General features: G+C 41.9%; 1 protein-coding gene across 2 annotated transcripts in view; it reads left to right on the top strand.

The window, feature by feature from the left end:
• The window catches only part of CDK14 (cyclin dependent kinase 14), a 282,959-nt gene that overhangs the window by 13,045 nt on the left and 250,198 nt on the right, over positions 1–19,716 (top strand). For both annotated transcript variants that reach the window (XM_077809416.1, XM_077809415.1), the window contains exon 2: positions 10,447–10,541. In XM_077809416.1, coding sequence (XP_077665542.1) covers positions 10,447–10,541 — 95 coding nt within the window. The remainder of the gene's footprint in view (positions 1–10,446; positions 10,542–19,716) is intronic.

Here is a 19,716-nt window from a genome sequence, read left to right as displayed (position 1 = left end):
TACCTTCTCAAAGAAGGGGATCGGGTTGGTTTGGCACGAGCTACCTTTTGTAAAACCATGTTGTATTTTGTCCCAATTACCACTGATCTCAATGTCCTTAACTACTTTCTCTTTCAAAATTTTTTCCAAGACCTTGCATGCTACTGATGTCAAACTAACAGGCCTGTAGTTACCCGGATCGCTTTTTTTTCCTTTCTTACAAATAGGAACTATGTTAGCAATTCTCCAGTCATAGGGTACAACCCCTGAGTTTAGAGATCCATTAAAAATTCTTGCTAATGGGCTCACAATTTCATGTGCCAATTCCTTTAATATTCTTGGATGAAGATTATCTGGGCCCCCCGATTTAGTCCCATTAAGCTGTTGGAGTTTGGCTTTTACCTCGGATGTGGTAATATCTACCTCCATTTCCTCATTTCCATTTGTCATCCTATCATTATCCCTAAGCTCCTCATTAAAGACTGAGGCAAAGTATTTGTTTCGATATTGGGCCATGCCTAAATTATCCTTGACCTCCACTCCATCCTCAGTGTTTAGCGGTCCCACTTCTTCTTTCTTCGTTTTTTTCTTATTTATCTGGCTACGGAACCTTTTACTATTGGTTTTAATTCCCTTTGCAAAGTCCAACTCTACATGGCTTTTAGCCTTTCTCACTTTATCCCTGCATGTTCTGACCTCAATAAGGTAGCTTTCTTTGCTAATCCCTCCCATCTTCCACTCCTTGTCGGCTTTCTACTTTTTCTTAATCACCTCTCTGAGATGCTTGCTCATCCAGTTGGTCTACAACTCCTGCCTATGAATTTTTTCCGCTTTCTTGGGATGAAGGCTTCTGATAGTTTCTGCAATGTTGAGTTTAAGTAATTCCAGACCTTCTCCGTCTTTAGATCCACAAGTTCTTCAGTCCAATCCGCTTCCCTAACTAATTTCCTTAATTTTTTAAAGTTAGCCCTTTTGAAATCAAAAACCCTAGTCGCAGATCTGTTTTTAGAGTAACAGCCGTGTTAGTCTGTATTCGCAAAAAGAAAAGGAGTACTTGTGGCACCTTAGAGACTAACCAATTTATTTGAGCATGAGCTTTGAACTGAATAGGCTCATGATCGCTCAAACCAATGTTGTCCCCTACAACCATTTCTTCTCTAAGGTCTTCACTACTCACCAAAACCAAATCTAAAATGGCATCCCTTCTTGTTGGTTCAGCAACTATTTGGTGAAGGAATCCATCAACTATTGCATCCAAGAATATCTGAGCTCTATTATTATTACTAGCACTTGTCCTCCAGTCTATATCTGGGAAGTTAGTCTTCCATGATCACACAATTCCCATTAGTATTTACTTCATTGAAAACATTAAAGAGGTCTCTATCCTTATCCAAATCGGATCCTGGCAGTCTATAGCACACCCCAAGCACTATCCCAAGGGAGGCTCTGGTAGCTTTCTTCCCCTGTGTGATTTTTGCCCAGACGGACTCTGTTTTATCCATTCCATCACTTGCTGTTTCTTTACATTCTACCTCATCATTGATATACAATGCTACTCCACCACCTTTGCCTTTATTTCTGTCTTTCCTAAACAGGGCGTACCCTTCAATACCTGTACTCCAATCATGACTACTATTCCACCATGTTTCTGTTATCCCTATAATATCCGGTTTCACTTCCTGCACCAGTAGCTCTAGTTCCTACATTTTGTTACCTAAGCTCCTCACATTGGTGTACAAACATCTTAATTTTTGCTGTTTTGCTTCGCTCACGTTCTTTACCCGATTAGGCATGGACATTCTACCGTCTATTAGACTGGTATCCACACTGCCCTTCCTCCTTATGTCCATTCTGCTACCCACAGCTGTATCCTTTCTTACTTCGTTTTCTTCCCTCTCAATGCTAAAATCCGGCGTGGAGATTACCTGGACATCTCCCAACCGACTCCCGCAAATTCCTAGTTTAAAGGTCTCTTAATCAGTTGTGCCAGCCTCCATCCTAGAAGTCTATTTCCCTCCCTATGCAGATGAAGTCCATCCCGAGAGAACTGTCCTCTGTCCATGAATGCCTCCCAGTGGCCATACATCCCAAAGCCCTCCTTATAGCATCACTGCCTGCGCTATCTGTTGATCGTCATAATCTTGTCACACCTTTGTTGCCCTTCTCTAGGAACAGGCAGAATCCCACTGAAGATCACCTGAGCCTCAATTTTCTTAAGTGTCTTCCCCAGCCTGGCATAGTCTCCCTTGATATGTTCCAGCGAGAATCTAGCCATATCATTTGTTCCCACATGAAGGATAATCAATGGATTCTTTCCCGCTCCCTTTAGGATCCTCTTCAGCCTCAGGTCCACATCCCATATCTTAGCACCAGGCAGACAGCACACCCTTCTGTTCTCTGAATCAGCTCTGGTTACAGGCCTGTCTATACTTCTCAATAAGGCGTCCCCAATCATGTAGACCTGCCTTTTCCTGGTGATGGTGAAATTCTCCGGTCTATCCCCTTTTCCCTCTGGCTGCAAGTCCTCTCGATTCCTATTGTCCCTTGCAATTCCCTGCAATCCATCCCATATCCTCCTGGGGCTCATATTTGGTAGTGTATTCTCCATTGAGCGTTATCGTCCCCTCTTCCTATAGGACTAGCTGCTCTTCTCTTCTTCCTTGCCTTCTCACCTTCAGTGCCTGCTGTTCCCTGTCTTCATTTTCCAACTCCACAAACCTGTTCCTGAGCTCTATTTCTCCTTCACTAGCCCATCTTTTCCTCTGCCTGATTCTCTTAGTCACATGCTTCCACTGTCCACTTTCTTCACCCAGCAGTCTCACCTCAGAGTTCTTTGGTCCTCCTTCCATCTGCAAGTCTGAGCTTCTCCCTTCAGCGTTCTCATGTCTTTGCTCCATCATCTGCTTGAACCCCCTTCTAAACTCAGCCAGAGTTTCCACCTGCATCTCCAATCCTCAGATCTTTATTCCATCAGCTCTATCAGGTGGCACTTCATGCAGACGAAACTCTTTTCAGGTACCCCCTCCAGGATCATGTACATGCCGCAGCTTCCACATCCAGTCATCTTCACTGCTTGGGTCACTTCCACTGCTGCCTCTGTATCTGTCATAGCCTTCCCACCAAAGTCCTGTTAGTCTGGGAATAACAAACGAAAGCAAAACACCACCTCCCACAACAACCCCCACCACCCCCCCAACGAGCACCAAAACACCACACACTCCCTTCGCTAGCCTGTCTGTTCCTCTGCCTGGCTCTTTTAGTCTTTCCCCCCAAACTCCCCTTGCAAACTCCCACTCAAACTTCCCGTTTACAGCTGTTTGCTGGCTCCTGTGCTGCTGCAGTTGTCTGTGATTCTGTGACGATAGACTGCAGGGAAGACCAGGATGGAGAGATTGTTTGGCCATGAAGGTCACTGTTAGCTCTGGTGGCTCTGCCTAGAGCACCACGTCCAGTCCAGGACCCACCTCTGAAACCCAACTGTTTCTTCCCATATGGTGCTGGACCCTGACTATGGTACCAATGTCTGAGAAATGGCCCCAATGGATATGGTTCAGGTTGAGGAAGAGGAGGCAGCCCCTCCTCCAGTGCAGGCTTCTTCCTCGTCATCCCCGGATGAGGTGGTCGCAGGCCCTAGTAACCTACTACTGCCAGATAACTTCAGGGCCCATCAAGAGCTCCTGAAAAGGGTCACTGCAAACTTGGGGCTGGAAGTCGGGGAGCTAAAGGAGTCTTCACCCAGCCTAGTTGACATACTGGCTGTAGCAGCTCCCTCCAGAAGAGAGGTTTGTAGTGGATGAACACGACTGCCAATGCACAGCACTTCCCTTTGGCCTGTCGGCAGCCCATGGCTCTTCATTAAGTGTATGGCGGTGGTAGCAGCCTTCTTCAGACGTTGAGGTGTCCATATCTACCTGTAGCTCGACGGCTGGCTGATCAAAGGCCACTGGCAGGCTCAGGTCCAGCACAGCATCAGTACAGTACAGGCCACCTTTCAGGTTCTGGGACTGTTGATAAATGAGCATAAGTCAACTTTGGTTCCGGTTCAGAGAATAGAGTTCTTTGGGGCAGTGCTTGACTTGACCCAGACCCAGACCTACTTATTAGAGGCCAGATTCCGAGCTATGTTGGACCTGATCTCCAAGGTCATGACCCACCCACTAACAACCGCTCGGGTTTGCCTCAAACTGTTGGGTCAGATGGCAGTATGTAACTATGTGGTGCAGTACGCAAGGCTATACCTCAGACCCCTACAAATGTCGCTAGCGTCAGTCTACTCCCTAAGCAGACACAACTTAAACTCAATACTCATGATTCTGCTGGCAGTCCTCGCTTTGCTGACTTGGTGGAGAGACCCAGGTTCCTTAATGAAAGGAGTACCCTTTGCTGCCCTGCATCTGTTCGTAACCTTAGTTTTGGATGCATCAGACCTGGATTAGAGAGCCCACCTCAACAATCTCAGGGCCTCTGGTCCCAGGAGGAACGTTCCCTGCATATAAATGTTAGGGAACACAGAGCAGTATGTTTGGCTTGCAGATGTCCCTTCCCAGGTCTCAGGCAAGGTGGTGCGTGTCTTGATGGACAACATTGCATCAGTGAATTACTTCAACAAGTAGGGAGGGGCTCAATCTTCAGCCCTGTGCCAGGGAACTTCTGCTTGAAACACGCCATTCACCTCGAAGCATCACGTTTTCCCCGAGCCCAAAACACATTAGTGGATTGCCTCAGCAGGTCCTTTGTCTCTCGCCGTGAGTGGTCTCTTTATCCGGAGGTCATCAGTGTCATCTTCCAGAAGTGGGGGCCTCCCCAGGTGGACCTGTTCGCCACAGACAGAACAGGAAATACCATCAGTTCTATTCACTGAACGGGCACATCAGTTCTATTCGATGCCTTCCTCCTCTCATGGGCAGACTGCCTACTATACGTCTTCCCACTGATCCTCTTGGTTCACAAGTTCCTCCTAAAAATCAGGCGGGACAAGGTAAAGGTTATTCCTGATAACTCCACATGGTCTCTTCAGCATTGGTTCAGTATGCTTCTGGATCTTTCAGTGGCAGCTCTACCCATGCTTGTATCCCACTCAGACTTGATTTCACAAGACCATAGCCGGTTGCTTCATTCGAACCTTACATCCCTGCACCTGATGGCATGATTGCTGCATGGCTGAACCCTGAAAAGCAGCCCTATTCGGAACAAGTCTGGCAAGTCTTGATAGGTAGCAGAAAACCTTCCACCAGGGCTACTTTCATGGCCAAACTGAATCTCTCTCCATCCCGGTCTTCCCTGCAGTCTGTCTTGAACTATCTGCTCCACCTAAGGCATTGAGATCTGTCTCTCTCCTCTATTAAGGTCCACTTGGCAGCTACCTCAACCTTCCTCTCTCCAGTGCAGGGCAGATCAGTGTTCTCCCACAAGATGGTCAGATTTTTCAAGGGCCTGGAAAGACTCTACCCTCAGGTTTGTGATCTGATTCTGCCATGGACTTAAACCTAGTGCTGTCGAGGCTCAGGGGGCCATCTTTTGAGCTGTTAGCATCTTGCCCCATACTGCTTCTCTTGGAAGGTTGCCTTCCTGATGGTAGTCACCTCGGCCAGAAGGGTCTCAGAGATCAAAGCCCTGACATCAGAACCCCCCTTATACAGTGTTATTGAAGGACGAAGTCCAGCTGCACTCCCCTCCGGCCTTCCTACCAAAGGTGGTTTTGCAATTCCAAACAACCAACACATTTTTTTCTTCCTGTCTTCTTTCCGAAACCTAACAAGACTGCTGGGGAATGTCGGTTCCATGCTTTGAATGTTAGGTGGGCCCTCGCCTTCTATGTTGAGAAGACTAAGCCCTTCCAGTAGTCTACACAACACTTTGTAGAAGTAGCAGAAATGACGAGAGGGCTGCCTGTGTCATCCCAAAGAATCTCGTCCTGCATAACTGCATGTATCTGGGCTTGCTACGACCAGGTGAAGGTTCTGCCTCCAGCCATCTTGACCACTTATTCCATGAGAGCCCAAGCTTCGTCAGCAGCGTTCCTCACACTAGTACCAATCCAGGACATCTGCAGAGCTGCAACATGGTCATTGATTCATACCTTCACACTATGTCCAGCAAGCCTGTGATGATGCCAGTCTTGGGAGAGCGGTGTTGCAGTCAGCACATCCATGAACTCTGCACCCACCTCCTGGAGTACTGCTTGAGAGTCACCTAGAATGGAATGGACATGAGCAAGCACTTGAAGAAGAAAAACCAGTTACCTACCTTTTGTAACTTGTTTTTTAAGATGTGTTGCTCCTGTCCATTACATGACCCACCCTCCTTACCCCTCTGTTGGAGTTGCCAGCAAGAAGGAACTGAGAGGGTGCGGAGCCGGTGGCACCCCTTATGCTGGCACTACAGCCAGTCCTCTGGATATCACTGAGAGAAAAATCTCCAGCATCTGTGCACGTGGCACACACATACCTAGCATGGAATGGACCTGAGCAACATATCTTGAAGAACAGCAGGAAGGCTAGTAACCGTTTTTTCCCCTATGGGTCAAGCTTATATTTAAAAGGAAGCTTTTCTTTTCTCAAAAAACTATATATCCACAAGTCATCTGCACATCATTGACCACATCTCTTGCTACCTCCTGAGCAAAGAGAAATCAAGTGTCATATTCAGGGGCTTGAGTAGCTGCCATCTAGATAAAATTATCTTCCAGATAATGAAAGATCTCTTTTAAAACCTCTGCTTTTATTATCACATACCTAAGTCATAGGTTCTGTTAATAATTTTTTTAAATGTGAACAGAAAAGTGACTTCAGGCTAAATTCAGCCATCATATTAACATCATGTGTTTTTTGTAGTACTGTAATTTATGCTTGGGAGGGATTGAAATCAGCCTCCACACATGTTCAAAATCACTTATATTCTGTCGTCATCCAAAAGGCTTGCAGTTTCTTATCTGCATGTTCTCTGTTTTGTGGCAGCTGATTTATCAAAAGAAACATGGTTTTGAACAAAAAAGAAAAATCATTTTTAAACATTTGAAAGCTGTGGATTGAATAAACTGTTCTAAGGTCTTCAGTTTTTTTATATACCGTACTATTAACTTTAAAAATGGTGGTGTTTGCTGTAACAATCAAAGGCTAATTTTAAATAGATGGGAATGAGTGGCCTTTCCTGTATTTTATAGAAAGATCTATAGCTATGGATTTTGCTCTGTAAAGTATTTCAGAAATAGACATATGAAACTGGATGTACTGAAAGGAGGAAAAAAACCCCAATGCAATTTTGTGTATGCAGTAATGTATTTAAATATAAACATTTGGGATTTCAGAGTTTACATGGCATTTCAGATGATTTAGACTCCAAATTTATAACAAAATTTTACAAAATTTAATATTAATAGAGATTGTTTCAATTCTTTAGAGGATCAACCTCTGCAGCCTTTTCAACCCAGACATTGCAATACAAGGCTATTGACTAAGAACCAGAAAATTAAACTGACTAGTATACTGTATTTTCTAAGATGAGTGAAATGTAGAAAGGTACCATGTGAAATTGTGAAATGTAAATTAGTGTCAATTCTATTTTCACGTTTAATAATCAAAATTATTGTTAACTGCTAGCATCAGCAATTGGTGAATTTTTTCAAAGATTAATTGTCATGTGGTGTGCATTCTCAATATCACTTTTCAAAGTTTTTTGTGGTCTCTGAAATATCTTGCAGATTAGTTTGCAAGTTTCATGCTAAAGTATCATAGCAGCAGCCTCTGTTAATTTGTGCTTTTGAAAGATAATACAGGGAGTCACAGAACAAATTAAAGGGCCAGTTTTTAAAGATATATAGGTATCTAAAGATGCAGATAGCAGCTTTTGAAAATACCATTAAGCACCAATATGCCTCTTTAGGTGCCTGAACACCTGGCCTACAACATCCTACACTGTATTGTGGGGAGACACACCAGTAGGGTCTGACACTGCCTGGACTGTGTACACTTTGGTTCCACCTTTGGAAGTGGCAAGGATCTCATTGGGTTCTGGATCAACAAGTTATCCCACCCAGTGGTCCAGCTAGATCAGAGAGCCAAGCTGGACCACTGGGTGGGATAACTTGTGGATCCAGAATCCAATGCAGAGCCTTGTGCCACTTCAGGATGACTGAAAGGACACCCTTTTTGCTAGATCAGAGGGCCAACCTGGGTACTGAGGCATCACGGTCTGCAAAGGGGAGAAGAGCTGCCAGGTCTTTCTGCTGGGTCTGGACAGATGGTGACTGAATAGTTTTCTTGTTGCTTTGGGGCTGTTCTCTCTCAGCATGACCAGGCACTGGACCAACTGGGAGTTGTGACTGCATAGTAAGAGAGACAAGGCCCATCCTGCTTCTATGAAGCTGGAGTTTGTAGCACAACAGCTGCTGATGCATGTGGCAGAGGTACCCATCAGGCAGAGGCAGTCAACACAGGCACCTCTCCTGCGTAGTCAGTAGTGAGCTCTTCCTATGGCCATCTTACTGGTCCTGCCCAATGCAAGCTCTTCTCATCCTCTGCCTACTCTCAGTGGGGATGCAGCAGGCTTCCAAGCGGGGAATGAATCAAATAACTATGATTTTAAACCAATATTTTTGACAGCTGGAATAGGGGGAAGTGAGTCTGTGGTTGAGGGAATAATTATTTGATTTTTATGGTAATGGATTACCTATCAGAACCCTAAAGCAATAGCGATTCTTAAGACCTCTACGTTATGGCAACTGGCGGTATTATAAAACAAACAAAAACAAAAAAACAAAACAAAACAAAAATCCCAAAACAACGGAACAAGTAAGTCTCAACATGAAAATAGGCAAACTACATATAAGAAAAGTAAAACACAGTAAACCAGCTTCATCATATCCGAATAACATGGAAATCTAGTGATGGAGGAGCCTCAAAGGTGGGTGGTTGGTTTTTTTTGATAGTTTTGCAAACCTACTATATTGTGGACTACTTTCTCCCTGCCCTCAAACAAATACACATCCATACCTGTTGGTAATGGCTCACTTGGAAGCAAGCTGATAGCAGACAAACCTTGTCTGATGGATCCTTCTCCTTCTAGTGATTACATTTTCATTTAATTTAGGTTTTTGGTCCTTAATTTTTGTGTTTTTAGTTTTTCCCCCTCCCTATTCTCCTCTTCCACCGGTGGAAAATGGGGGAAGGGGAGAGAATAGTTTAAACATAATCTCACTTTCTCTCTCTTTTTTTCTTCTTCTCCTTTTGCACTGGAAAAATATAAGAGGGAGGAACCCAGAATGAATCTGTGACTGAAAATCAAAAACAGAAATTGAAAATTTCTGCAAAAACAAAGTGGTTTTCTTTGACCAGAAATATTTATACCACTTTTGCACCCTCATGTATGCCATAACTTTCTCTCTCTCTCTCTCCATATATACATGTATACTTTCACATATGTATCAGAGATTCATGTCTACAAAGTGACACAATTATGTACGTAATTGTTTTCATAGACTATTGTACTGAAATAATGAAGATTGCGAGAAACATTGTTTGGTATTCTCCTGCTGAGTAGGCTCTGTTTAACAAAATGAAGATAAATGGTGCAATTTTACAAGACAGAGCCCTCTGCATAATTTTCCTTATTTTCAGCACTTTCAAATTAATCATTTTAGAGTATATTTTTAAAGGTGCAGTATGAACTTCTACTCTTCACAGCTCTAGTTATTGTCAGTTTTGTTAAGTTTGTGTAAAAGCTTAGGGCAGATTCCTTAGGGCTGTTGCTAAAGCCAGTGGGGGCTATGTCTGATTGCACTAACTGAAAATCTGACCTTTTGCTTTTTCACTGAACAAAGTACCGTAGTTAACTTGATTCAGTTATAGAAACCCAGGCAGCAGTCATTAAGAATAAAGATGATAAAAAGCCATACTGCATACACACACCATTAAAAGGCATGCTTTGGTTGTGTATGCAAACCAAAGAATTTTAGGATCAATTCAGAAGTGAAATTCACTCTTAGAGGGCCCATTCCATAAGATATTTAGATCTTCTGGGAGGTGCTCAGTGCCCTAAGTGCCACTGACAGTATTTTTTACATGTTTTCATCTAAGCAGGCCTATGTGATTACCTTGCCCATTTTATAGAGAAGATTAGAATCTTGAATTACATTTATTAAAACAGATTGGTTGGTTTAGTTGGAAATGATCCACCTCTGCATATAAAGTTTTCTATGCCAAAAATGAAACACAAGCCTCCTTTTGATGGCTCCACTGATACAAGAATATGGTTGAAATAGGTAACCACCATCTGGAGTGTTGAATGATGTTTATTTGAGCAGCCTATTAAACATTCTACATTAGTTCTGCTGGATTCTTGCAGCCAATATTAAAAAAATTCAGACATAATCCCATCCGTTTCGGTAATGTTGTTTAGTCTTTCATGGTTGAATCAAAGCAGTTAATTTTGGTGTTAATGCTGAAAGTTCCATCCTTTATTTTTATTTAGCCTACAAGCCCCAAGTTTGGAAAAGCAGACTCTTACGAAAAACTGGAAAAATTAGGGGAAGGATCATATGCTACAGTGTACAAAGGGAAAAGCAAGTAAGTGGGTTTATTATTATTATTAAATATGGGGAAAGGGTTGGCAAACATTTTATATACATGGGCCATGATCCTGCAATTGGATGCAGAATCGATGCATTCATGTGCAATGCCATTGTCTTCAGTGCTAATCTACAGGTCCTCTTGCACTTTACTGAGTGAAGGATTGTAACGTAAGATATTATAGTACCTCTGTGCTAGGACATTTTAATATAGCTCTGCATTGTTATTTTCTTAAATAGGATCTCAGAATCTTGTACATTTCATTATATCGGTCAATGAGTTCCTCCTTCAGTATTTTCTCAATATACACATGAAAAATCAATCCTTCCAAGTATTTCAGCTTGTTAGTTAAGAGCATTTAGAAAACCTTCCATCGATAGTGATGTCTTCTGAGTTGCTTAGAACAATGGTAAACAAATATTGTAGTTCTATTTTTTGTTGTTGTTCTATAGTTTTTTGGGGCTGAGGTAGCATAATGTGACCTAACATAATTTTGGACTGTTGTCAGTTCATTCACAAAAGCAGATATATTATGATATAGAAACCCACCCTCAAAAATCAGGGTAATATTTACCCAGGTAATATTTACCCATTTATTTTTACCCAATTTACCCAATATTTACCAGTGCATGGTATTTGAAGCAATAGCTGAGGAAAAGAATCCTCTTGGAACAGTAAATTTGCTTTGATTGTGAATAATGCTAAAAGCATGTTGAATTCAACCACTATTACCACATTCATTATTATTTGTTCCAGTTCACTTTTTGTCAGGGATTGTATCTTACCCTGAAGTAGTGCATTAACTTATTATAGTATGTATACATGAATTTTTCATACTACTACTAATAAAGCAGCTCCTTGAAGGGGCCTGGTACACTTGTGCATCTCTGAGAAGAACCTTATTCCAATGTGTCATAGAGAAAGGACACTTTGGGCTTGTCTATATAGAGCACTGAAGGTGTAATGTGCACTGAAGGTGTGATTTCTCAAGTGTACCAACTAAAACAGCTAAATTAATGCACTCTAGGGAACTTTTAGATCACTTCAACAGGGTCTACATGGATCAGTGTAGCATGCAACAGGCTGGTGTGCTTCAGAAATCGCACCCCGCTAGTGAGCATTGCTACTCTGTGCTATCAAGCCCCAGTGTTTCCCATCAGAGAGGAGCCTCAGTTTCGTCTAGTTCAGATGACAGAATGACTACTGAAAGGAAGAAGATAGCAGATATGTTAACATTGTATGCCTAATTTAATGGAATATGTAGTACTGCAAATAGTGCAAAATTAATCGTGCAGTGAATAGATAAATTTTTTTGTAGAGAATCAAAATGAGGCTGATGTTATCTCTCAATAGCTTTTAGACTAACAGGAACAAAAACTTTTGACTGGCTTGAGTAGCAAAGAATTATTTCTAAACATAAAATAAGTATGCACTTACTAAGTATATTCCTTGTGACGTAATCGCTAAGAGGAGACCCAGCTTTTTCTTCCCTATCAGGCAGTAGAAATTTTGCTGTTTATCCATTAAGTATTAGAATCCTGTCACAGTCTAAAGAAATAACAAAAGATCTAAATTTCATTCAAGGAAGTGCAGTTACTGTATATTACTGTTTAATTACATGCCTTAATAAATACCAGACATATTATCAGTAAATAGAATAAACTTACTTTTCTCTTGGGGTTCTAGTAATATAGGAAATCACATAAGTTTCAGCCTTGTGGCTTATCACCCAAAATACCCAGTAAAATCATAGCCTTAAAATGAGTGTCTGGCTATAATTATATCCTACAAATTGATTTCCAGTTAATCTGAACTAAAGAAACATATTTGCCGGACATGTTCCCTTAAATCCATATAGGTGATCTGAAATTAATTTAAAAAATCTTATTCATTCAGTGATAAGCTGTGAATGTGTTTATAAACTCAGATTGGTTAGAAATATTCTGTTTGTTGTAATGGAGTGGACCTGTAGATTTGTTAGAAATACTTCATTGATTTTAATGGGGGCTGTATTGGACTTTTAACAAATCTTCATTGCTTCTCCATTGTAATCAACAGCAAATTAGTAATAGATTTGAATTACAGAATCAGTATCATGAATTTTAAACTGTACTTGTTAATAATAGGGCTGTTGATTAATTGCAGTTAACTCATGTGATTAACTCAAAAAAATTAATCATGATTAAAAAAATTCATTGCGATTAAAAAAATTAATCACAGTTTAAACAATAGAATACCAATTGAAATGAAAAATTTTGGATATTTTTCTACATTTTCAAATATATTTATTTAAATTACAATATAGAATACAAAGTGTACAGTACTCACTTTATATTATTTTTACTACAGATATTCGCACTGTTAAAATGATAAACACTGTAGTGCAGATATGCTAAACATTTGTATATCCCTTCATGCTTCGGCCATCATTCCAGAAGACATGCTTCCATGCTGATGACGCTTGTTAAAAAAAATGTGTTAATTACATTTTTGACTGAACTCCTTGGGGGAGAATTGTAGGTCTCCTGCTCGTTTTTTACCCGCATTCTGCTATATATATCATGTTATATCAGTCTCGGATGATGACCCAGCACATGTTGTTGGTTTTAAGAACACTTTCACTGTGGATTTGGCAAAACGCAAAGAAGGTACCAATGTGAGATTTCTAAAGATAGCTACAGCACTTGACCCAAGATTTAAGAATCTGAAGTATGTTCCAAAATCTGAGAGGGACAAGGTGTGGAGCATGTTTTCAGAAGTCTTAAAAGAGCAACATTCTGATGTGGAAACCACCCAAAAAAAAAAGAAAATCAACCTTCTGCTGGTGACATCTGACTCAGATGATGAAAGTGAACCTGCATTGGTCTGCAATGCTTTGGTTTGTTGTTGAGCAGTACCCATCATCAGCATGGGCGTCATCATCAGCATCATCAGCATGTCCCTTGGAATGGTGGTTGAAGCATGAAAGGACATATGAATCTTTAGCGCATCTGGCATGTAAATAGCTTGTGACGCCGGCTACAACAGTGCCATGCGAACGTCTCTTCTCACTTTCAGGTGACATTGTAAACAAGAAGCAGGCAGCATTATCTCCTGCAAGTGTAAACAAACTTGTTTGTGCTTTTCCTTATGTTCCAGTTCTAGTCTCTTGCTAGAGGACAATCCATAATGATTCCTGCTCCAGTAACTTGGTGCTCTATGGATTGAACAACAAATTGACATAGTGATATATGCACATCCCACTTATACATCCCTAATTCAAGTTTGTTCCATTCCATGGTTTAAAAAAAGCAGTGCTGTAGCTCGTGGACCTTTTAAAATCTGTGAAGAATCCGCTTCCCATCTGTTTCATTTCAAAATCCAGTGGTGTTCCATTAGAAGTGAAGCCTGCTTACTTTTTCATCTGTGTATCATGTCGCACTGTTTCACACATTCACATAAAAGGTGTTGGGGATCCTGTCCCAGTGCCAATTTAAATTTCTGTATGGGGATGTAAAGTGAATCTGTTCATGCCTATTTGAGAGATGAACTTTTTAAAGCTCCAGTTCAAGAAAAAGGACTAGATAAGTTCATGGAGGATAGGTCAGTAGGGCCATACCAATTTCATGGCCGTGAAAAACATGTCACGGACCGTGAAATAAGACCTTTCCCGTGAAATCTGATCTCCGCAATCTCAGCTGGGCTGGGATGAGACAGGACTTATCCTTTCCCTGCACAGCTGTTACGGGGAGAGATCAGACCCTCCCCCACAGGCAGCACAGAAGTGAGTGTGTACCACCCTGTGCTGCAGCAGCCCCAGAGCTGGGCTCTGGACTGCTTCCCCAGTGGCTCTTGCCGGAGCTTGGGACACTCTAGTTCCGGGGCTTCCACCCCGCCCACACACAACTCCTGCCAGGGCTTGGGGTGCCTGGGCTCTGGGCCTACTGTTCCCTCTCCCACCTGGCTTATGCCCGGCCTGCTGCTTCACCCCCCATGGCTCCTGCCAGGGCTGGGAGGTGCCCAGGCTCCTGCCGGGGCTTGGGTCTTCCACCCCCTGCAGCTCCTGCCTGGACTCTGGGCATTCGAGCTTGGGGCTGCTGCTGGAATTGCGAGGGCCTGGACTCCAGCCGGGACTCAGGGCTTCTACCCCCTTGCGGCTCAGAGACTTGGTTTCAGACCTGGGCTGGGGCTGCCACCCTCTGCAGCTCCAGCCCCTGGAGCTCCTGCCCAGTCTCAGGGGGGCCTGGCTTGGGGCTGCTGGCCCTTCCTCTCCACCGCTATGGCTCCAGCCAGGGATCCGGGCTTCCACCCTGTGACTCCTACCATGGCTGGGGCACCCATTTTTCAAATTGTCCGAGGCCCCGGCCCTGATTAGCAGCTAAGAGCCCCTGGTTGTGGCACTCCAAGCAGCACTGGGGAGATCGGACCTACCTCCAGTTGCAGGAAACTCCGCAGCTGGGCTCTGAAGGCAGCATAGAAGTGAGTATGGCAATCCTGCAACCCCCTTACAAGAGCTTTAGGACCCCACCCCTATGATCCCCTTTTGGATCAGAGTCCCCATGGTTACTACACCATGACATTTCAGATATAAACATCTGAAATCGTGCAATTGACTAATTTTAAGACCCTGTGGCCGTGAAATTGATCAAAGTGAACCATGAATTTGGTAGGACCCTAGCTATTAGCCAAGATGGTCAAGGATACAACCCCACACTTTTGTGGCAACCCTATACCTCTGACTGCCAGAAATCTGGAGGGGAAGATGGGTGGATCATTTCAGCTGCCGTGTTCTGTACACTTCCCCTGAAGCTCTGATACTGGTTACTGTTTGGGGTAGATGGGCCATTGGTCTGACCCAGTTTGTCAGTTTTTTGGTTACCCAAAGACCAATGGAGCACATCTGGTTCAAGATACTGAAACTTGAGTGGCTGGTATAAAAGGAGGTTATTAATATAATAGGCATCACAGAAACTTGGTTGAAAGATGATGATCAATGGGACACAGTAATACCAGGGTACGAAATCTATAGGAATGAAAGAGTATATTGTGCTGTAGGATGCCACTATATGTGAAAGAAAGCATACAGGCAAATATAGTAAAAGCCTTAAATGAATCAAACTGTACTGTAGAATCTCTGTGGTTGAATCATAAAAGTATAATAGTAGGAATATACTACTGACTACCTGACCAGGATGGTGACCATGACTGTGAAATGCTCAGGGAGATTAAAGAGGGTACAAAACCAGAAAACCCAACAATAATGGGGATTTCGGTTATACCCAGATTGCTTGAGAACATGTCACCTCAGGCTGAGAGGCAGAGATAAAATTTCTAGACACATTAATGACTGCTTCTTGAAGCAGCTAGTCATGAAATCCACAACGGGAGAAGAAATTCTTGATTTAGTCATACGTGAAGCACAAGATCAAGTTCACGAGGTGAATATAGCTGAACCACTAAGTAACAGTGACCATAGTGTGATTAAATATAAGATCCTTGTAAGGGAGGAAAATACCAAAGAAACCCACTACACTAGCATTTAACTTCAACAAAGGGAATTGCACAAAAAATGAGGAGGCTAGTTAAACAGAAATTAAAAGAAACTGTCAGAAGAGTGAAATGTCTGCAAACTGTAGTCTGCAAACTACATGGCAACTTTTTAAAAACACCATAATAATAATAAACACTATTAGAAAAACAATAAAAGGACCAGAAAACCCACCACCACCATGGCTAAACACAGTAAAAGAGGCAATTAGGGGCAAAAAGACCTCTTTTAAAAATTGGAAGTCAAATCTTAATGAGGAAAATAGAAAGGAGCATAAACTCTGGCAAGTCAAGTGCAACAGGAAGGCCAAAAAAGAATTTCAAGAGTAACTAGTAAGAGACTTAAAAATTAATAGCAAAAAATTTTTTTGTAAGTCCTTCAGAAGTGGGAAGACTGCTAAACAATCAGTGGGACCACTGTATGATCAAGGTGCTAAAGGAGCATCCAAGGAAGACAAGGTCATTGTGGAGAAGTTTAAATGAATTCTATGCATTGGTCTTCACTGCAAAGGATGTGAGGGCAATTCCCACATCTAAGCCATTCTTTTCATGTGACATATCTGAGGAACTGTCCCAGACTGAGGCGTCAATAGAAGAGGTTTTGGAACAAATTGATAAATTAAGCAGTAATCAATCACAAGGACCGGATGGTATTCACATAAGAATTCTGAGGGAACTCGCATATGAAATTGCAGAACACTAATTGTAGTATGTAACCTTTGACTTAAATCAGCCCCTGTGCCAAATGACTGGCGGATAACCAATGTGATGCTGATTTTTAAAAAGGGCTTCAGAGGAGATCCTGGCATAACAGGCCAGTAAGCCTAACTTCAGTACAAGACAAACAGGTTGAAACTACAGTAAAGAATAGAATTATCAGATACATAGATGACACGGTATGTTGGGGAAGAGGTAACATGGCTTTTGTTATGGGAAATCATGCTTCATCAATCTATTAGCATTCACTGAGGGTGTCAACACACATGTAGGCAAGGGTGATCCAGTAGATATAGTATACTTGGACTTTCAGAAGGCCTTTCACAAGTTCGCTCATCATAGGTTCTTAAGCTCTCATGGAGTAAGAGGGAAGGTCCTCACATGGATCAATAACTGTTCAAAAGACAGGAAACAACAGTAGGTATAAATGGTTAGCTTTCACAATGGAAAGAGATAAATAACTGGATCCCCCAAGAATCTGTACTGGGACCAGTGCTGTTTAACATATTCATAAATGATCTGGAAAAAGGGATAAACAATGAGGTGGCAAAGTCTGTAGACAATACAAAATTACTCAAAATAGTTAAAGTCAAAGTAGACTGCAAAGAGTTACAAAGGGATCTCACAAAACTAGGTGACCGAGAAATAAAATGACAGATGAAATTCAATGTTGATAAATGCAAAGTAATGCACATAGGTAAACATAATCCCAACAATACTGTATTTTCATCAATGACTTAGATAATGGCCTAGGGTACACTTATACCGTTTGTGGATGATATCAAACTGGGAGGGATTGCAAGTGCTTTGGAAGATAGGATTAAAATTCAAAATGATCTGGACAAACTGGAGAAATAGGCTGAAGTAAATAGGATGAAATTCAATAAGGATAAATGCAATGTACTCCACTTAGGAAGGAATAATCAGTTACACACATACAAAATGGGAAATGACTGTCTAGGCAGGAGGATTGCAAAAAGGGATGTGGGGATCATAGTGGATGACAAGCTAAACATGAGTCAACAGTGTAACACTGTTGCAAAAAAACAAACATCATTCTGGGATGTATTAGCAGGCATGTTGTAAGCAAGACACAAAAATTAATTCTTTCACTCATTCTGTGCTGATTAGTCCTCAACTGGACTATTGGGTCCAGTTCTGGGTGCCACATTTCAGGAAAGATACAGACAAATTGAAGAAAGCCCAGAGAAGGGAAACAAAACTGATTAAAGGTCTAGAAAACATGACCTAGAAAAATTGGGTTTGTTTAGTCTGGAGCAGAGAAGACTGAGAGGGGGCATAACAGTTGTCAAGTCTGTAAAAGATTGTTACGAAGAGGGGGAGGTAAATTGTCGTCCTACGATAGGACAAGAGGCAATGGGCTTAAATTGCAGCAATGGCAGTTGAGGTGAGACATTAGGAAAAACTTCCTAACTGTCAGGCTGGTTAAGCAGTGGAATAAATTGCCTCGGGAGGTTGTGGAATCTTTGTCATTGGAGATTTTTAAGAGCAGGTTAGACAAACACCTGTCAGGGATGGTCTAGATGATACTTAATTCTGCCAAGAGGGCATGGGACTGGGCTAGATGACCTCTCAAGGTCCCTTCCAATCCTACTATTCTATGATTCTATACATACAAAATATGGGGTCTAGATTAGCTGTTAGAACTCAAGAAAGAGATCTTGAAGTCATTGTAGACAGTCATCTGAAAATAGTAGCAGCAGTTAAAAGAGCTAACAGAATGTTAGGAACCATTAGGAAAGGGATAAATAATAAGACAGAAAATATATTAAAATGCCACTGTATAAATACATGGCACACCTTGAATACTGCATGCAGTTCTGGTTGCCCCATCTGAAAAAAGATATCTTAGAACTGGAAAAAGTACAGAGAAGGGAACAAAAATGATTTGGGGGGATGGAACAGCTTCCATAGGAGGAGAGTGTAAAAAATTGGGAGTGTTCAGCTTAGAAGAGAGAAGGGGGAATACAGGAGAGGTCTCTAAAGTCATGTGTAGAGACAGTAGAATTAAGGATGTTATTTACCCTTTCACATAACACAAGAACCAGGGGTCATCCAAGGAAATTGAGGCAGCAGGTTTAAAACAAACATAAGGAAGTACTTGTTCACACAACGGACAAACTCGTTGACAGTGGATTTTGTGAAGGCCAAAAGTATAACTAGGTTCAAAAAAGTGTTGGACCTATCCTCCGTGAACTTACCTACCAATGGCCAGTAGCCAAGATGGTCAGGAAGGCAACCCCATGCTCTGAGTGTCCGTAAACCTGTGACTGCTAGAAGCTGGGACTGGATGACAGGAGAATGGATCACTTGATAAATTGCCAGTTCTGTTCACTTTCTCTGAAGCATCTGGTACCAGCCACTGTTGGAAGACAGGAGACTGGACTAGATGGACCATTGGTCTGACCAGATATGGCCATTCTTATGTTCCTTTTTTTTTTTTTAATTAAAAGGCAAGACAGTTTAACCACGCTTGAAAATAAATTTAGTTGAGTTTTACGAACCTGAAGCTGAGGTTCTAGCATGAAGCAAACTAATGCAGAACACCTTTCTCTGGTAAATTTTGTATTTGACATTGCACTGTTGGCTCAAACACTTTCTAAAGTGTATTATTCCAGCATCCAAGATCGTGCTAAGGACTTTACAGACTAAATAGGAAGACACAGTTCTTTCTGCAATGCACTTATAATCTAAGACCTGATATTGGAAAAATTACATACATAATGTTACACACATGAGCAGCCCCTGGATTACTCCCATGTATAAAACTTTTTCAAGATCAAGGCCTACATTTTGTGGTGTGAGTGGCAAACATTAAGGAAAAGTGTCTGTGTGAAAAGGAGAGGAAGGAGTGAAAGATGACTCCCAGGTTATGGGGCCTGGCCACAGGAAGAATGACAGTGTTATC

Source organism: Eretmochelys imbricata, chromosome 2 (genome assembly GCF_965152235.1).
Source record: "Eretmochelys imbricata isolate rEreImb1 chromosome 2, rEreImb1.hap1, whole genome shotgun sequence".
NCBI classification, from domain to species: Eukaryota; Metazoa; Chordata; order Testudines; family Cheloniidae; genus Eretmochelys; species Eretmochelys imbricata.
The sequence above is the reverse complement of the archived record's forward strand: the minus strand, read 5'-3'. Positions and strand labels throughout refer to the sequence as shown.